The sequence below is a fragment of the Thunnus maccoyii genome, chromosome 20 (assembly GCF_910596095.1).
Source record: "Thunnus maccoyii chromosome 20, fThuMac1.1, whole genome shotgun sequence".
In the NCBI taxonomy this organism is placed as follows: Eukaryota; Metazoa; Chordata; class Actinopteri; order Scombriformes; family Scombridae; genus Thunnus; species Thunnus maccoyii.
In genome coordinates this window covers 22,995,236-23,015,905 of record NC_056552.1, presented here as the reverse complement: position 1 = coordinate 23,015,905, position 20,670 = coordinate 22,995,236, and the positions used below count along the sequence as shown (strand labels likewise).

The window sequence follows — 20,670 nt, the reverse complement described above, 5'->3', positions numbered from 1 at the left end:
CCCTTAGTAACAATCATCAACATCAATGACATCAAACCCTTTTCAGCGTGCGTGAGAAAGAGTAAGGGCTGAAATGGAGATAGTGTGTGTGTGTGTGAGAGAGATAAAGATCTGCTCATGCTAACAGTGTTGATGCCAGTGGAAAACAGAGCATAGAGAATCTGTCTTCTGTCCATTGTGAAAGTCATCTAACCTCTCTGCACAACAGGTGCACAGCGCCTGCTTCCTCGCCAGAAAAACACCAACCGTCTGCTACAGCCTTTTGTGTGTGTGCGTGTGTGTGTGTGTGTGTGTGTGTGTGTGTGTGTTCGAGTGTGTCTGAGTGAACGCAGACATGCTCGCAGTTTCCTGGACAAGTTAGTAACAGTTGATAATACGACCAAGGTTGTTTTTTCAATCTTCACAGCAGCCGTTGGCACAAACCTCAGTGGTTTTCTCAGGGGGATGTTGGGACTGAGAACTCTGTGTTCATATTACACAGGACAGTTGGTACGCTGACGACCAATAAGCACAATAAATCCTTATGATGATAGCAGTTATCAGTCTCATTTGTTTCCTCAGTGACATCAGTGATCGGGGTCTCCGGTCACTAACTCACTGTTCTGGCCAAATCTAATCCATTTAATGCCGAGTCAACCGCTCGTCCGCACTGGAAATTTACACTTGGTTTGTGAGTAGATTAGATTAGATGAAACTTCAATGAGCTCTGGCAGAAAGTGGGTCTTTGAAAAGGGACAAATAAGATAAAGTGAAGAAAAACCAGGATATTAACAAGCTGGAGATCATTCAAAATACAGCATATGATAGTAGAAGAAGAACAGTTGCAGTAGAACATATGGAGGCAAAAAAGAACAACAAAACCTCACTCAAGGGGATATTAAAGCATGTGCAACATTCACAAGATATGACTAAAACTACATGTTCAGTCAGCTGACTTTTAGAAGAGTGTTAACATTTATACAGTTTTAACCAGCAAAAGTGAACTAAGGCTGCAACATATGAGGTTTTTTTATTATCAATGAATCTACAAATGATTTCTTTGATTAATCATTTGGTCCATAAAATGTGAGAAAAGCATGTTTAAATGCATATCATGTTCAGTTTACTGTCATAGAAAGACAGCTAATATTCACATTTGAAGAGTAAGCCAAAACAAATGAAGCACATTTTTGGCGGGTTTTTTTTGGAATGACTTAAGATTAATAGATGATTAAATGCAGTTCAACATTTTGAGAAATATGCTGATTCTTGCCAAGAATTAGACGAGTCTCCTGTTTGTCTGTTAAATATGAAGCTAGAGCCAAGGGGGACGGTTAGCTTTAGCTTAGCATAAAGACTGGAAACAGGGGGAAACTGCTAGCCTGGCTCTGTACAAAGGTCACAAAATCTGACTACCAGCTCAGTAAAAAGAGTGTTATATTCTTAGCCAGTCACTTTGGTTTTTGCATGGATCAAATAAACAAGATATAATCTATTAATTAGTCAAGCTTTAGAGCTGCTGCTAGGCTGATTTTGTTACCTTGACAGAGCTTAAGCTGCATCATCAGCTATGGTGACAAACACTATGTTCTGCACTACTATGGAACTGAACTATGATAACAGGAAAACACACTGTATGTCTTTCTGATGTCCTCTTGGTTGACTAGTTTTGTATCAATATGGAGCTGATCAGCTGAGTCAGGTGTCTGATAAGAGTTCACTATGCCTGTAAACATGCAGTGTCTTGTGATGAGGGTGCTGGCTGTGGATGAGAGGGCCCTGTGGTGGGGCCCTGAGCGAGGGGGGGTGGGGGGGGGGGCGGATGTCATCTGCAAAGCCATGAGGATCACCTGAGTGCCCCCGTTACAAGCAGCCTCTTCTTTATGCACAAGTCACGCTGAGACTGGAGGTGATCAACAGTGTCTGCCAAAAGGTGTTTGTTTCTTCAAGATGTCTTTGTTAACGCTCTCCAACAATGAAGCCTGTTTTTTTCTATTTTTAAATAAGAAACACAATTCAGTCATTGATGGGGTGAGATGGTTTTATCTGCCTTTGGGCTCTCAGACTGTTTCGTGTAGAGCACTTAGAGATATTCAGAGATGATTAATGGCATCTTTGAATGTTCTGTTTATTAAGAGGCTAATACATTTTGCCTTATTGTGCAACTTAGGTTAGTGTGAGCTGCAAAGATTAGTCAATTAACTGATTAATCAATATTAACTCGTTTTGAGTCATTTTTTAAGAAGAAAATTTCTGAATTCTCTGATTCCAGCTTCTGAAATGTGAATATTTTCTTTAGTCTATGACAGTAAACTGAATGTCTTCAGGTTGTGGATTGTTGGGGACAAAACTAGACATTTGAGAATGTCACCTTGGGCTTTGGGAAACAGTGATCGACATTTTCCATCATTTTATAGACCAAACAACTCATCGATTTTTCGAAAAAATATACGACAGTTGCAGCCCAGGTGTGTATTTCTGGCTGCCTTGTGATGTACATTTTTTTCTTACATCTGTCACCTCTAAATAACAACCCTTATATGAAGCTTGTGGGTGAGAGACTCACAGAGGGCCCAGTGGGGTCTGTAAAGATTAAAGAGCATCTAAAGGACTCAGGCACTGGTAGCACTGAATCGGTACCTATAAGAGCATTAACGTAACACTGAGCTAGACTACAGACAGGAGGGTTCATAGTGGGGGGTGCAGTCTAATCTGCAGTGGACAGAAGTGTAAGACAAGGTACATTAGTTAAAGGCTTTTGTTCCTGATGATAATTAACTACTGACAGGACACGGATTTAAAGCAAGTCCTCCTTAGAGTTACACCAATTAACCACTGAAGACACACCAGTTGACTCCCCTTCCCATTAACACGTTCATCACAACGACTCCCAGCATCTCCCTCTCACCCTGCTGCTCATCATATGACCCATGAAGGAGGCTTGTGCATATGACAACGCTCCAGAGAATGAGTGTTCCAGCGTTTTAACGTGCACTCTTCCCCCTACGCTGCGTGTATAATACTGCCTTTGTCCCCGAGCGCCAGCGACACACACACACACACACACACACACACACACAAACACGTCAAACACACAAACACATGTGGCTCCACCAGCACAAGTGCGTGCACACACCCACACAGACAGGGCTCCACTGTTTTGGCACTCAATTGACAGAGAGTGAAATAAACTCCTTTGGGTTTTTTAGTGTCTTGGCTGTGGGTAGCTGCTTGGGCATTTGGGATGACTGGGGTGTGTGAGGCCTGACTAGAGAACTGCTGCAGCGAGTCTAGTCAGATAACTTCCTTATAACGGCTTTGTTAATAATATGAATGTTAAAAAAAAGATGCATTTTGATGAGTGTAAATCAGTCTGCTGCAAACTAAAAGAAGAATTCAGGGATGATCTCTAATGCCAGGACATGACTGAAAATATCAACATGGTAGATATGAAGAGAGCTGCTGTTATATTTCCTTCATTCATGACAACTCAAGTCTCAGTTTATCTGTGCATATTATGAAATATCAGATAAATGTTTTCAGTGTTGCACAGAGTGCGTAGATTAGTATCTTTATTTTACACTCTCTTATCCAGAGTGACTTACTAGTGATTAGCAAGAGGGTCTGCATATTATCACCACACTCATTAGACTGTTGCAGTGTTCAATTACAAACAAGACTCTGTGAGGAGAAGCTAAATGCTAACATCAGCATGCTGACATGTTCTCAATGTGAATAAATTCATCCAATCACATGTTGTTGGTTTGGAGTGACTAGCTAACCCACTCACCATATAAAACCACACTTGACTGTTAGTGTGTGGGTAGCTAGCAGAGTAATATCTTAATAGAAGGTGTGTGTTTGGATTAGGGCTGACACACATTTTGTTTTCATTTCCAAAGAATGTGGTTGTCTAATTTATTCACTTCACCCTTATTGACCTCTTCCTGATCTAATAACATGGGTGTGTGAGGAGGTCAACGGTCCAGCATCAGCTTACTCTTCCTGTATTCACTCAGCAGTACATCACATTACTGAAGCTAAACATGCTCTAATTTCACTTTCACTGTGCAGGCACAATGTGTAGTTTTACTAATGTTCTTAATTTAGCTTATTAGCATGCTAACATTTGCTAATTACCATTGGAAACAAAGTACAGCTAAAGCTGATGGGAATGTCATTAGTTTTCTGGGTATTTAGTCATAAACTAAAGTCTTGGACAAACTGAAATGTGAACTTCATGGTGGCACTAAAGGAAAAGTCAGGAGAACCATAAACATTTTGTGCCAGTTGATTAGAAGTTGTGATATTTCACTGGATTAATGAACATTTGTTCATTTTGCTGGTATGTAAACATAAACAAATTGAAATTTTGACCTCACAATAGCACTAGATGAAAAGTCAGGTTGATTTTATTTGTATAGCCCAATATCACAAATCACAAATAACAATTAGTTGATTAATTGATTAATGGATTAGTTGATCGACAGAAGATGAATGGGCATATATTTTAATAATATTTTAATTGTTTCAGTCATGCAAAAATGCTAAATATTCTCTGGTGCCAGTTTCTCAAATGTGACAATTTGTCAATTTTCCTTGTTATATATAACAGTAAAGTGAATCTTAACGTTCTCTAACATTGTTAGTCAAACAAAAAACAGTAATTGAAGACGTCACCGTAAGCTCTGAGATATTGTGAATGACATTTTTTCACTATTTTTTAATCATGCAGTAAATGATCAATTGAGAAAATAGTCAGCAGATTAATCAAGAATGAAAATAATTATTAGTTGCAGTACAAATTTGCTTCAGGAGGCTTTACAATCTGTACAACATGCAATTTATGAGTTATAACAATTCATGTCTGCACCAACTTTCATGACAACTCATCCGTTATCTGTCACAACATTTCACTAAAAAAGTAAATATGTCACCCGGCTGGTGACACTAGATAAAAGAACGAGGGATCGTCAACGTAGGATTCATCCTCTCAGGGCCGTCAGTCTCTGTACAGAATTCCATATCAATCCTTTCAATAGCCGTTGAGACATTTGACTCTGGACCAAAGTAATGGACTGACCGGCCCACATCCCTAGAGCCGTCACATGACAGCGCTGAAACCGACTGTGCGAGACTAGAGGTCATGCTATAGTACATTACCATGAATCAATACTCTTTCACATTAGCGACGATCAATCAGCTGGCGTTATGTGAGAGTGGGCTGTGGTCTTGCAGGTCAGCGGACAACCCTGACTGGACAAAAGAAGTGAGGGAAGTGCTGTTTTTTCCCAAGAATTTCCTGCCTTGCCTTTTCCTCTGCTCTGCTGAGACACACTACTAACAGGAGCTATTCCTCTGGGCTCGGAGCAGCGAAAAGCAGGGGACTTGGCTTACACAATGTGTTTGTTTGGTAAGATTAATCTGCTTCTTTGCATCTACTAGTGACTTGTTGCACAAATGAGCAGCTTAGTAACTGAGTCTGTGCCATGCTTACTCATTTGCCTCCTTTGAGCTGGCAGCACTTTTGCTGTTGGGGGACGGGCACTTTGCATTTAAACAGTCTGAGTGTGATATGAGGTTTCTTCCATTGTGTGAAATGCAACTGGTATCATCTTATAGCCCACAGCTGTCCATGTGACTCTGCATGTGGAAATTACTATCAAACTAGACGGCAACAGACTGTGCAGATGTATTTCTACGCCTGTCTTACTCTCTATCGCTGATATCCAACATATTTTCACATTAATTCCCACTTTACTACGTTCTTTGATTAACAAAACAGCATGTCATTTTTTTAACACTTTGCCTAATGACAAGTTATTTGTTTAACAGCCAATATTTGGTATTTGTGGTGATGTTCTGACAGGGGCAAAAGTGATTCTACTATAGAACAAACAGCAAGAGCCAACGTGGATGGATGAAGAGACAACAGTGATGCCTTCAACAGCTCATCCAGGGAAAACGATATTACAGCTCTGACTGCACTGTTCAAATACACAACCATACACCACAGCAATACATGCAGGAACACCACAGCGAGGAGTGTTTAGCAGCAAACCTACTTAAACTTAATAAAGACATTCATGTGAAGTGTACATTAGTGGGGAACCCAGAGACACTGGTGGATTTGTTTTAAACTGTGGATTAAGTGATTTATTGCTGATCATACTGACCCTTAAATTAATTTAAATTGCTTGGATTCATTGAATCAACAGGAATTATTGTTCTCAGTTTTACTCAATTAAGTTAATTGCTAATTTGACCAAACTCTACAGTCATTAATCCAAATGAACAAGCAAGAAGCAGCAGCTTTCTGAGCTGATTATCTGTCAAAATACATTTCATCCACAGCTGAATACAATAAAGCTGTTAGAAATATTTAACACCTAGAAGCTCTTCATGGTTTTTATTTATTATTTTTTTCGCTTTTTTTCCCCAATTATCTTACTCTCCCTGGTGTGTCTGTGTACATAAATTATGCAACTGTTAGTTACTTTACTTTGCTTCAATAAAGTTTAGAGATGTAATTAATTAGTCAATTAACCAATCAGTTGATTGACAGATATTAATCATTTAAGTAATATGTTTTAGCAAAATGTAAATTGAATGTCTGAGTTTTGGACTGTTGGTCTGACAAGAAGAGACATTTGATGACATCACAGTTTTTTGATATTTTACCACAAAAATGAATCAAAAAATTGAAAGATGAATAGATAATGAAAATAATCATTATTTGCAGCCCTAATAAAGTTTACTAAACAAAAAAGACTTTTAGAGATTACCAGTTCAAACGATGATCAAAATCAGATGCTAATATGATTCTAATGCTTAGCATTGAATGCTTGGTCAGATTTTTAATCTTGTTTACTTATTCTTTAATCAAATATTTCCTAATCTAAATCAGGGAACTTGCTATCAGTACCAAGAACAAAACACGTCCTTGTTCTTGAGATCTTTTAGCCTTCAGCCCACGCAGATGATGTGCACATACTGCTGGGAGTCACTGTTGTCAGCACCAAAACAAGCTGTTGTATTGGCAGCAATATCATAAATCTGCTGTATATTCAAGCTATGAAATGAGCGTGAACATGACGTCTGGTGTAGTGACCCTGGAACAGTCATGACTTCCTACAGTCATAAATGCCACATCCTGAATTGTGATTGTTCACTCGGACTGCTACACTGACATCTAACCTCTCCTACAGAGAGGATGTGGAGTCAAAAGGACGAGACCTATGACATCATCTTAGCAAAAAGGACGAAGTAACACCAACATGAAATCTAACTGAGTGAGAGACGAGCTTTTCCAGTGCGTGAGGTATTTCACACAGTAGCTGGAGGGAACGAGACTAACGCCAGTCTATAGCATACCGATGGAAAATCTCATGTGCACAGGTCTGCCTGAAAGCTTTAGCAACATGCTACGACATGACATCAATTATTAACGCTCTGCTTTGTGACCTGTTGCGCTTGTCATTCAACATTTAACTGTCAAGTCTAATGTCAACAACTAGGAAAGTACTGAGGCGCACAAACTTCAATGTGTCGTGACATGAATAAATACAACGACAGATTTTGTTGTGTTTAACCTTGTAAATTTGAAATATTTTAATCCTTTTTCCAGTCTGAACTATGTTGGCCACCAGCAGTTTTGCTGGGATTAAATACAGATTAAGTGGACAAACCCCCGGCCTGCAGTAGATGCTTGAGGTGCTGCTTGTGTGTATAATGGTCAAACATGAGGCCCGGGGGGGATTAAAGGGAGGGATACTGTGTATTTGAGCATTAGTTGTAAAAAAAAAAAAAAAAAAAAGTGCAGCATTGTTTCAGTGCTCAAGTGTACACGATTGTTATTGCTGATCACACTGGAGCAACCACACAAATCTGAACAAAGACAGCTGAAAGGTCAATGTGGTAAAATGTGTTTAACATATGTTCTACTGTGATATCAACATACAGCCACAAACAGTTTTAATTAAAGGGATAAACTATCAATTTATCCAGTTAATCAAAAATGTATTTATTTTATCATGCATGACTTAGAAAAGCATTAAATGATCACATTTGAGAGGCTGAATTCATATTTGCTTGTGTTATATAAACAGCAGTTTTCTGGTTGACTTGTGTTCAGACTGAATTCCTGACAGCAGCTGTATCCAGAGCTGAACTATCTAGACAAAATATCTAATTGCGATTATTTGGACTGATATTGCAATTACTACATGATTTGTGATATTAGAGGGAATGATCATTTTTACATCATTATTCTCATTTTCTTTGAAAAACATATTAAAATGATTATGATGTGATTTTTGCATTTTTTCCACACAAAGATGTTTTCTTAAGACTGTAGAATATGATGTGTGGGCCTGGACGTCTCTGCAGCACAACAATATTCATTTAAAATGCTATTCTGACACACATTTCACCTTTGACAAATATTGCACCTCCGATTTGAAAATTACAGTAGGCTATATTGCGATTTCGATAAAATCTCCATTAATTGTTCAGCTCTGGCTGAAACCAAATGATAGTTTGAACTGTGAGCAGCTGAATAAGCAGATAGATTCAACTGAAAGCAGAAGCAGTCGTTCTAAGTAGCGCTTTACCATCACTTAAACTGAAGAGCTACTATTTAACATTACAGTGTAATTAATATGAAACAACTACAGTCATCATGGTAAAATGTCAGAGTTGACAACTGCCTGTATGTGGTAAATCCTTGTTGATCTCTCCCTGAACACCTCTAGTTTAACAGTACAGATAGAGAAGCTATGTTAAACTGTGTTTCAATGAGCTTTTGGCAAAATTCAGTAAGATTATACCAGATATGTGTGTGTGTGTGTGTGTGTGTGTGTGTGAATTGATTCCTTGGTCTCACAAATGTCTTCAGAATATTGTTAATGTAATGATACTGTAGCATGAGTCAACTTATAACTTGGACTTTCAGTTGAGAGGGAAACTCTTACACGCTCCCTCATATCTAACAATAGGTACTGAAGGTGGGAGGGAAAGTGCACACACACACACACACACACACACACACACACACACACACACACACACACACACACACGTGTAGAGGGATACAGCTTGGAGTTTGTGCTAATAGGCTAGCAAAGCAAAGCACACAGCGCTAACGCTTTCCATCTCATCAGTCTGCCTGCTGCTGTCTTGGATTCTGCACAGGCTTCATGTCTATGAGATTTATGGCAGGTGTCTTAGTGAGGAGAAAATTTATTGTTTGCTGTCAGGAGAGGCATCGCCAATTTTACATTTACTGAGAGAAAGTATGTAAGCCACAAGACTACAGCTTTACATGAAGCTGTTGTAAAATATTACACAGCTGGAATTTTGCTCTCATTCCCATGAAATAAGAAGACAGTGATAAGTCAGCTGAGCAGAAGAAAATACATATGTCCATAAGTATTTGGACAGTGATACATTTTCTATGGTTTTGACTCTGCTCTAGCTCAATGACTGACCTTTAACTGCTGACTTTTTACATCTATATAGGATGATCATTGTAGAATACTACCTCTTTTTATACAGCATCTTCCCAGTTTCCGAACAGCGAAGCGGGACAAAAGTAGAACTACTGTTCAGCTAATTAGGCTGTAAACACTCTAAATTTCAGACACAGTGTGTATGATTGCAGCACCAAAACAAATGTGTCACTGCAGCGCTGCAGTGATGAGGCGGTGAAGTGAGTGTGTAATTTCGGTTGAATCGAATGACGGGGCATGTCATAGCTTTGGCTTCAGTGAGACTTGTCATTAGACATGAAGCTGAGTGTGATTACTGAGATTCAAATTTGTACTCGATGGAGACAGCAGCTGATAAACAAATCACTGATCGGCTTGCATATAACTTAGATGTGTCCCGAACTCAACTACAGTGCTGCACATGAACCTTAATGCAGCTTTAACTTCAAGTGTTTTCCCAAGAGAGGCATCCATGGTGACATAAACTAGCAGCTATTTAGTACAGCGTGTACTTCACAAGCGATATGTGTGTTCCAGCATTTTGTTAGCGCAGGAAATCTTGTTTACTGGTGAGATAAGATACCTATAATATGTCTTGTCATCGCGGTCTGTTAGTTCCCTCATATTTATGAGGGAACATATGCACCAAACTGGGTTGTAGCAAGTAGCATCAACCAGTTAATAAAGTTTTACTCTTCTTCAATAAAGTGCTCTACGGGGATCTGTTTGTATGCCGAATCAAAGAGTGGTTTATAAATGTGAGAAAAGTTACTGACTCTTGATTACTGAGGCTTGATTTGTGGTGGATAAACGTCGCAGCACTGATTTGCCAGATTTTCGAATTGAGTTCGGCGTTTAGTCTTTTCATACCAGAGTACATAATGCGAGCCTTTAATCTAAAATCCGGTTTAGGGAATGAGTTTGGCGGCTGTTTGGTGAAACCCACCTCTTCGGCGTTTCTCCTCAGTGCTTTCTCTCGCTCATACTGAGTGACGAGCTGCTCGTTGTCTTCCTTCAGCAGCTCCAGTTCCACTTCGTGCTCCTGGTTGACAGCAAACACCGAGTCCAAGTTCTCCAGGACGGCGACGACCAGCGGCATCAGCTCTTTCACTACGTCTTCGTCGTATTTTTCGATGAGCCGTTCAAACTCGCGGTATATTGAACTGGCCAGACCTGAGACCCGCTCGGACATCATGGCAGAACTGCCCGAGTCGTCCTGATACAGGACTACGTCGTCCAGCTCCATTTTCTTGCCTCCACTTGCGCTTCTTTCCCCCAGCTAACGTTAATGAGCTAGCCGCAAGCTTCAGCTGGCCAGAGGCTCTCGGAGCAACTAAACTGTCTTTCTAAAACATTGCTCGACTGTTTGTGAGTTGTACGACTGAGACACGACACTTCATTAACAAAGTTAGTATCCCTTCCTCCCCTGGACGGCGGACTTTCGCAGCTTGCTATCCTTGTAGCTTTCAGTACTGAAAAGTCTTTACTTGGCTGCTGATTAGTTTCCCTGTCCAACAGATGAGCTCCTGTTGCTGCCTTCAAGTGCTGTCGGAAATATGAGCAGTCATGCAAATAGATGACTTAGCAAACTATTAAAACGCTACTTAAATAAAGAAATAATGAGATTTTTTTTTATCTCAGGTGTTACTAGATATACAGTATTTCAGCTATGTAATTCTGAAATAAAGCCAAATAGTAAAAGATACACAAAAAACATTAAAAGCGCTACAAAACACTGGAAGACTACAGTTACAATGTAGCGAAAGAGTGGCAACAAATATCGGAAATGAAGACTATTAGCTCCTCACTTAATATTGTTAGAGCTGAAAAAAATAATAATTTAATCTGGCCTGTTGCTCATATATAGCTACAGCTACGTGACGTTTAGGGGGCGGAGAACAAACTGTGTCAACAACAGATTAAAAGAAATACAGCATTGCTTTAGTGCTCAAGTAGTTCATGTCTATCTATTCTCGCATGTGTGTTTCTACTCATTCTATGTGCCACTTTAATTTTCATATTTAGTAACTTCGCAAATTAATTACAGAAATTGGCTTGGTAACCGTTTCTTCCCCTTTATTCGAAGGCTGCAGCACAAAGTAGTTACATGGACACACCATTTGATTTCTTACATAATTTCGCTGCCAAAAGTAGAAATATCTGTTATTGAGCCATCTTTGATGAATATATACGGACTGTCCGCACTGGAATTTACCATGTCCAACTTAGAAGTGGGAGCTTACGAGGATCACTTGAAGATGTCATGTGTTGGTGACGGGACGTCGCGCTGACGTCACATGCTAAAGACAGACGGGGAGGATAGAGTCAAAACTGAAGCTAATCCTTTGGGATCTATTCATTGGAAATATTTCAGAATTATTTATGCCTCCTCCCATTGACTCATGCAGCTGCAGTCCAGAAGAGAATCCACTTTGAAAACACTTTTTTTGTTTAACGTTATTCAGTTCAACAGGTTGCTGTCACTTACAAGTTTTACTCATATTATTCCTCATGGTAGAGGAAAAATCAAAAGGATGAAAGTTGTGCTTCACAAAAGCTTTTATTTGCATCAAGGAGTCCAATGCAATCTATTGAGGATGTGAAATAGTTATGCAGGCTGCTCAAACTTTAATATTATATATTACCTGAAAGAAATGACGCAATATCAATGGCAAGTAAACAGGTTCCCACAAAAAAAGTACAATCTTTCTACCTCTTACATCTATCTGCCAGACACCATGCACTATTCAAACTGCATTATAGAATAACGCAGAACAAAACTTACTGTAAACACACTGCACTCATCACTGCCTTTTTTTTCTGTAAAGCAATTCTGTTGACTTGTTTTTCTTTAATGCATAGGCACTGTTCACCCTGATGTTTCAAGACATTAAAACACAAGACAGACTGACCACAATCACTATACAACGAAGACGCAACATTTCAGTTCACATTTTGAGGTAGAAGTTACCCTTAATATCCTCACATCTGGGTTCAGATGGCTCTTCAGTCAGATGAGGAAGACAGGAGCGGACACTTTGAGTGACCAGAGGGGGCAGCCTCTACCTGCCGTACAGCACTCACACAAACAGAAAGTGTAGATCACTGACATTAGCACTGTCAAATATTGTACACAACGCACATTCAGAGATCATGGCATAAAGTTGCTCATGGAGTAACTCAAAAAAGTTGAAGTAAAACAACTCAATTTAAATAATTAAAAGTGCAATTTAACAAAGAAGTCTGAGTGTTCTGACGTATTTCTCTTTAGGTTAGGTTCAGTCATGGCGACAGATAAATCTCATTTCATCATCTGCGACTACAATCATGTTTCCAAATGTCTATGTTTGAAAATGGGCTTTAGGATCAGGTCTGTGAAGAAGGAGGCTGGGTAAAGTATTTGGAACAGTCCTGGATCACGCGTGCAGGAAATCAAAACTGGGCTTAAGATACTGTAGAGTCTGGGAGCACAGACATATGGGATCAGTCTCACTAGTGCATTTCAGATAGTGTTGCTCTGGCTGTTGTTTAATGATGATGGGCAGAGGGAGAAAGGCCTGTCGCTGGTCAGACTGTTGAGTGCCTTCAGCACGATGTCGGGCATGTGATCCGCTAACATCCTGGGACTGATCAAAATACTCCTGAACGCCATTTCATTAGACCACTCTGCACGGTATCTGACCTGGGAAAAACAGGATCTAAGGAAAAAGAGAGAAAGAAGAAATGTTGTTCAGATTTAACATATAGGTGTGTTTGCATCGTTCATGTGACTGCTGGCATCCAAAGTCATCTGTCATGAATTCAGCATTACATATTTGTAGACGAACCTCCGTGATGGCCCGTCTTCTGTGATATGCAGAATGCGGCCGGGCAGGAAGAGAGGCAAGTGTGCGGCTGTGTGGGCGGGTGAGTCGTCTGACGCCAGGCTCTGATAGGATGATGAGTGACGGATCATCAGCGACTCCTCCCCCAGCAGCGGCTGGCTGAGCTCCTCCTCCCTCCTGTTGTCCATCTCAGTGGGGCAGTCATCCGGGTCTCCTCCGAACAACTCATACCAGCATCCCTGCAGCAGGATGCGGTACTGGAACACACACAAACATGTGTGATAATGACTCAAGAGCCAGATATAAAGCTACGCTAGTATCAGTGGAGTTGTTCTTACCTTCGGCTTATTGCAATTTGAAACTATCTTAAGAATTCTTCTCTTCAGATCCTCCATGTTGGGAATGCTCAGTCTACAAAAAGAGGAACGAAATATACAACTATGAGAAGAGAGAGAAAAAGGGAGTGTGGGAGTTGCACTCATTCTCTCCTTCTCTATGCTGGTAATAACAGGGCAGAGCCAAATATAGAGTCTTCATTACGCAGTAGTCTAGAATAGTCTGTACTCCACAGCACATTCATATTGGCCTTTTGAAGGCAAGAGTTTGCATTGCTGCTGACACACAAACATGTATTTACCTTCCAAGACCCACAGTAAATACAAGGACTTAACCAGTATCAACATACATGATTTATTCATTATAAACCAGTAATATGATCAAACCAGTGATTTCTTCTGGCTATACAATATATACTTTAAACAAAATAGAAGAAGTAGTCTGTCTTACCTGGGGACCAGATCCTTTCCCAGCACAACAGAGACTATAAAGTCCTTCGAGTAATCAGCTAAGGCTTTACTAGAAAACACAGAACAGTAAACAGTGTTACTTTGGAAAACACAAATAAGAACACCTGCACATTTTATGTGAACATATACTGTATAAGTTATATATTTAAATATTTTAATCTGACCTTTGAAATCATACATGTAATAATAAGGGTCCTATAATGAGATGTATACAGTACATACAGCAGGTGTAGGCAGATAGTGGCCTGTGGGCCAAACGCTGCAGGTTGAAACTAGAGACAAACACTAGACCTGAGCTGGTTCCCTGACTGTGAAGCACAAGTGTTACTTCAAAGGCAAAAAAAAAAGTTATTTCGAGGAAATGCCTCCAGGAACTTCAGATTTCCTTTGTTCCAAGATATATAATCAATGAGAATAACAAATGTGTAAAAACACAGTATGTTAAAACTGAAGTTTAGACAGCTTTATCTAACTTTGAGCTGTAGCATATTTGAAAACAAAGTCATATATAATGTATATCAAGGGTCAGCAATTAGGTTCATGAGCCATTTATTTCCAGCACTCTTTATTGTGGGGCTGATGCTGTACAGACACAGTGAAAACACACCCAAATGTGTTTTTAATGTGTTTGTTCTATATTTCTTTGAATTATTTCACTAATGAAATGTGGTTTATAACACAGTTTCAGGGTTGGATCTGAGGGCAGATGTCATAATTCCCATTAGAAAGTGAGTGCTAATAGAGTTACAGCAGCTTCTGTGAAAACCCATTTGGCAAAACATGACTCATAAAGACAAACATATCTTCTGTGTTACACTACTAGACTAGAAATGTTCTTGATATATTATTTATACACAATAAACAGTGGTCTGCTTCATTTATGGCTGAAGGAAAGCACTGTTACTGACACAAATCTGTGTCAATTTAGTCAATCTAGTAAATTTAACAGAGGTTGCAAGGTCATGTTTACTGGGATTTACATGAGCCTCGTGTTTACATTGTTATTGACTGGAAAAGTAATGTAAAAGAGTTGATGTCATCTATAAGAAGGAAAACTGCAGCATTCTTTAGGGGGTCAAATATTTGTGTTGAATGGGTGCTACTAGCCTGCCACTGACCTACAGTATGTCTTCCTTACCTCAGGAGTCCCCCTGGTGGAGAGAATGAGTAGCACTGCAGGGTGGGGAAGGAGTTGCGCAAGAGGATGGCCAGCAGTGAAGCTGTGCCTGCACCCAGACTATGACCAGTGATGACCAGTTTGTACTCCTACAAAACACACAAACACACCGCATTCTTATTCAGGATTTATTACCTCTGCAAAGCCAATTTCCACTCTTGATTGTAAGTAGTCTCTGGCAAAGCTTGATCACGTGAATGCGTAATTTATTAGTCCATTCGGAATTTATGGATTTTACGATAAACCCGTCAGCAAGAGAATATAATGAAAATACCTAAGCCGAGGAAACTCAGCCAGAAAAAAACAGTTTATTACAACACAGTAGATTACAGACCGGTGCAATGGAGAAAGCCTGGTTCAGGATGCCGTCGTTGACCAGCTTCTTATAGATGTAACTGGCCGCCTGGCACATGCCCTGCAGGAGACAGAGAGGCAGGCACGTTCATCTCTGAGGAAACACACACGCGCGTAAATCAAAGCTCTGCAAAGTAGAGGTGTTAACACAGACGTTCACCTTGTGAGCGTAGCAGGCTCCAGACACTCCCTCTATGGGCAGGTTCTCACATTCAGCAGACAGGTCTGTCAGGACGTCCTGCAGGACGGACACACAGTCAAGATGTACAATAAACTGAGAGACTCATTCACAGGTATCACAGATTCAAGCTGAACTGACAGGCTACTAGGGTTGGGTATTATTTGAGATTCTTTGATACTAAAGCCAATGAGATACCTGAGTTTCAGCACAAATACAAAGAATATTTTTTATAGACTTTTGAGAAATATTAACATGTGTTTCTATAAAGCTGTTGTTCATTTAAGAAATAACTGTTAAATGTAGTCTAAACACAAGAAAAACAGTAGCTGTTTACATGAACAAGTGGTATTAATAACATGGCCTCCATATATAACAAATAATGTGTTCAGGATCAATGTCAGGACAAATATTTTAGACTTGATGCACATGATCAGAATGATTATAATGTGTTTCAGCCAAATAATACACGACAATAACTCTTTCTTCCTGTGTGTGCACTCTTGCACACTTTCACTTCCCATTTTGTCTTCTTTTTCTATGAGCGCTATTTCAATTTCTCTTAAGGAGTGGCCACATCTTGAAGATATATTTATCTCTTTCTTATATCAGTTACCAAGCCATCTATCCAAACAGAGAAGTGATTCTCAATACTGAAAGAGGAAACAAGAGGGTAAACAGTTCACATTACTGTATATAGAAAAAAAAGATGATAATACTGGGGAAAATAGCACTTTTTCACATTAACACATAGACAGAACCTAGTTTATGGTGTGTCAAATTTGATGCAGTGTGTTTTAGACTTTAAGACGTGGTAATGTAATGTAATACTGTAAAAAAAGAAGAAAAAAACAGCAATGTATTTTTACATTATACACAAAAAAAGTGATTCGTTGGAGTCCTAACTTACCCTCAGTGACAGTGTTCCTCTGACAGCCACCAGCACCGCCTCCCTCTTATGATCCAGAGCCACGAAGAACGGGATCTCATAGATCTGCAACAAAAACCCTTCTTGCTTAAATGATCAACAGAATCCGGACGGACAATTTGAATCACTGAGACTGTCAGACTAGTACCAGTGAACTAGTGAACTAGTGAAGTTTCTACCTGGTTGTGGAAGCTGACGTAGATGAAGTCTCTGTACTGCGAACCAGTGCTGTGCAGGATGGATGAAAAGTGACAGCCGAGGTGATCTCCCCCAACTATTTCATACTCAGCGGCGCGACTCTTACAGCTGACACACACACAGACACGCGTTTTGAGTTACCTCACTAACCAGGTCTGAACTAGGCAAAAATTGCACCCTTTGCACAGCGAAAGATAAGTTAATAGTATCTTATAGATGCGGTCAGCAACTGTCCTTCAGAGCTGGCTGGTCTTTTGACTTGCCTGGTAGGTCTCATTGACTCCAGTAAACAAAAACAACATCTTACCAGTCTCCGCTGAGTTTGCAGGGCCCAGTAAGGGGGTTGGAGTAAATGTACAATGGCCAGCCATAAGCTGCAGCTGCAAACTGCATACAGTGAGCTGCCTTCTCCAACTCTAACTCCAAATCTTCACCCTTCAAACAGTAAAAGATAAACAAGTAAGTTAGGATTTACTATGCTAACAATAAGTTACAGTAACTGGCTGCAATATGCGTGGATCCCAAATGTGGTTTACCGCTACTCTTGTCTGCTCCTACTTACAATAGGAGAGGATGGGCTGTGAGTAACTATGACTTCTGGGTCTCTGCTTTGCTCCATCTTATCCTGCTCCTGGTGCAGCAGAGCCAAACCAGCTGCTATGTCACTGGGAACCAGATCTGTGTCCTGCAACACACACACGCAACACCAGGAAATATCTCACAATGTGTTTTGTGGAAGTGTTAAAAAAATATATATTTCAAACTACACACATTTGAATATATTTGAAACTATCAAATTAGTTTTAGTCTTACTTACATATTCATTCTTTCTTGTCTAATTCCATTAATTAATTTAATCGACAGATGTGACCCTTACCGAGAAGAATCCGCTGACGAGCTGTGCGATGCTGGAGAACGCCGCTCTGTGGCTTTCGTCCTGTGGCAGACAACAGCACAGCAGCCGCAGCCTGCTCTCCCACACCTTGACAGCCACGGAGCGAGCCGTAGTGAAGAACTGGGTGCCCTCGCTGCTCTCCAGGTCTCGTACTCCCAGCGGCTCCATGGCAGAAGGCTGAGGACGGGGGTTACCCAGCGGGTCAAAGACAAATACCAGACCCAAACCCGTGAAGAGCAGGATGATCCAGCTGTTGTGACGAGGACGGAAAGACGCTCGATCAGATCACCTCTTCCAACAATTAGTTCTAACAATAATTAACAGTCATGAACTCATAGCCCTGGATAACCTACCTGGCAACCACTGCTGCGATGACAGAACCCACTGTGGCAGGATCGCAGCCTTGGCTGTCATCAGACACCCAAAAAGCTCCCAGACAGGCCCACACTAGCTCGGGGATGTACAGGAGAGCACGCAGGTACACCAGCGCAGGGATGGAGCGCCGCGGGCCGGGGTTCGTGATGGTACCTGAGAAGCAATCATTGATATCCATGAAATCAACAAAACAATTGACTAGTGCCGTTCACCAGTGACCAGTGGGAGATCATGATGTGACAAAGGGTGATTAACAGTTAAACTGTCTCATCAATGTTTCATTAGAGTAACCTTAAGTAATCATAAGTTGTTAAACAATAAATGTGCTTTTGGGTCCTCCACCAAAAATCAGAATCACTAACAACAACAACAAAAAAAAGGAAAAGAAAATCCAGGCCAGTTTTGGATTTCATGGACTTTTCAAATCAATGAAAACACTGATAAAAAAAAGAGTGACACTTTGAACTTTGCTTGTCATCATTTCCCAACAGTTTCTTAAAGCTTTGTTGTGTAAAGCAGCAACTGTCTTGCAATCTACTGGTATTGCATATCACGGAATAATTGGTGTTTTGACACTATTATTGCTGTGGGCAAAATTATGTGAAAGCACTCCTACAAAAGGTTGTTTATGCCTAGTTATCTTCATATATTAAGCTCACATAATTTAAAGGCAGGGGACCTGAGAAATGACAGCTGATTTACCTTGAGCACTGACATAGACAATAGCACATAGTGACAGGATGATGAGCGCCAGCACAACCAACAGTCCAACCAGATAGCTGTGAAGAACACCTCTCCCATTACAATCAAAATTACTCTTATGGTAAGTGTACAGGATCATGGTGCCGATCCACCTGTGTAGAAAACACCAGCAGGGAAAGACAAGAGCAGAGTTGATTAATATTAACAAGTTGGAACTCAGGTGGCTAGTCAAAAGGCAGTGATGTATGGGCAGTCGTGAATGTGGACAACATACCAAAGTACACGGACGAACAGTTCGAAGGAGCCGGGGAAAACAAAGTCGTCACTGGCGATGCCCCACCGCCGGCCAAAAACCACCAGTCCAGGCATTTTGCAGGTTTACAAGCCGGATATCTCACTGATGGTAGTTCAACTCAATCTCTTCAACAGTGCACACTCCAAACCATTCATGACTTCACTGGTGAAGCAGGTTCACTAGTACATACCAGTGTTGCAACATTCTAGTTTCCTTCGTTACCAAAGTCGCTCTGTCTGACGGTGTGAAGCAGCTAAAAGCTAACAATACACAGAGTATTCAAGCAGATGCGCATGTACATCGGCTTAATAATTTAACGTTGGTCAGAAACGCCCCAGCTATAATTTTAAGAGCACATAACGTTACCGTTACAGTGCTTTGGTATGCTACTTATCTGACAACACCTAAAGCTACATTAACTAACGTTAGATAATGTTGCTAACGTTAATGAGTTTAACGACAGTTAGCTGAATGTACAACGATCCGTGACTAGCCTCTCACACTAGCTAACGTTATCTAACGTTAGCTAAAAATACTCTGGCGTTAAAGCTATTGCGAGAAAATGATAGCTAGCGATAATCCCGTAAAACACAGCTATTACCACAGTATGAACATCCTGCTCTATGGCCTACTTTTTACTGTCGGAGTGTTTGGTTAGCCACATACAAACAGCTAAATATAGGAGGGTGGCTTGTTTTGTTTTGCCAGCAAATCAGCCGTGTCCATGTGATAAAGCGACCCCACAGTAACAAAGAGCAGCGGACAATAGTTCCGCTTTTTGCTTCATTATGTTTTAAGCACCAATGCCGTTTGTGCCACCTCCTGGCAGGTGGCGTTAGTTTTATGCACGCCTTTTGACTGCTGAATGCAACTACAAATTCCACTAAATTATCTCTTCTAAACTGTCTCTCTTGGTTACTTCCACTCGAGAGACAGTCCTTCCTCCTATTATACCCTCCATACATAGCTAACGTTATTTATTTTAGTTTTATTTTTTGTTTTACTTATTTTGCTGAATAAACCGTGTTCCACTCTCTCTAATTATTGGTATAAAACTAGAAAAGTTCACTTTTAAAGTACTGTTAAAGATTCCCCCCAGACATGTTTATATATATGTATATATAAAATACTCTACTTTGAATAATCATTTGTGTATGATATGGTATTTTCACAAGTTAAATTCTCTTACATTATCTTGTTTAAATCCTTAAAGTGACCCTCCACTCAAAAATATGTTTTTCTTCTTGTTCCTACAGTTGAATGTCTGAGCTTAACTGTGCAAAATGATGTATGTGCAGAGTATTATTATTAGTTCCCATCTTATCGGTGTATCTCTCTCCTAATTGTTTGAAAGAACAAAACGGTCCTTCAGTCATCATTTGAAAATTGTCACGTATAAGTAAATATTACTATATATCTCAAGACATTCATTTTATGTATCAAGTAGTTTTGTTTATAAATACAGTTTCCC

General features: G+C 40.2%; 2 protein-coding genes across 2 annotated transcripts in view; both read right to left on the bottom strand.

The window, feature by feature from the left end:
- The window catches only part of spag9b (sperm associated antigen 9b), a 38,227-nt gene extending 27,205 nt beyond the window's left edge, over positions 1-11,022 (bottom strand). Inside the window, exon 1 of the mRNA XM_042397187.1 lies at positions 10,414-11,022. Within this exon, the coding sequence (XP_042253121.1) occupies positions 10,414-10,713 (300 nt within the window). The 5' untranslated portion in view covers positions 10,714-11,022. The remainder of the gene's footprint in view (positions 1-10,413) is intronic.
- Positions 11,023-12,008: 986 nt separating this feature from the next.
- daglb (diacylglycerol lipase, beta) lies at positions 12,009-20,666 on the bottom strand. The gene is made up of 15 exons (XM_042397749.1): positions 19,179-20,666; positions 18,905-19,056; positions 18,181-18,355; positions 17,810-18,077; positions 17,495-17,617; positions 17,240-17,367; positions 16,914-17,040; positions 16,717-16,800; positions 15,789-15,866; positions 15,609-15,689; positions 15,236-15,363; positions 14,078-14,146; positions 13,630-13,702; positions 13,295-13,548; positions 12,009-13,165 (listed from the first exon to the last, which is right to left on the bottom strand). Exons 1-15 carry the CDS (start codon positions 19,271-19,273, stop codon positions 12,970-12,972), a joined length of 2,031 nt encoding a protein of 676 aa, XP_042253683.1. The 5' UTR covers positions 19,274-20,666; the 3' UTR covers positions 12,009-12,969.
- Positions 20,667-20,670: the final 4 nt, after the last annotated feature.

Coding starts and splice junctions, on each gene's coding strand:
- daglb (XM_042397749.1), bottom strand. CDS start 19,273: ATGCCTGGACTGGTGGTTTTTGGCCGGCGGTGGGGCATCGCCAGTGAC. Junction 16,801..16,913: donor ACGTCAGCTTCCACAACCAG/GTAGAAACTTCA, acceptor TTTTTGTTGCAG/ATCTATGAGATCCCGTTCTT. Junction 15,867..16,716: donor GAGGAACACTGTCACTGAGG/GTAAGTTAGGAC, acceptor TCCGTCCTGCAG/GACGTCCTGACAGACCTGTC.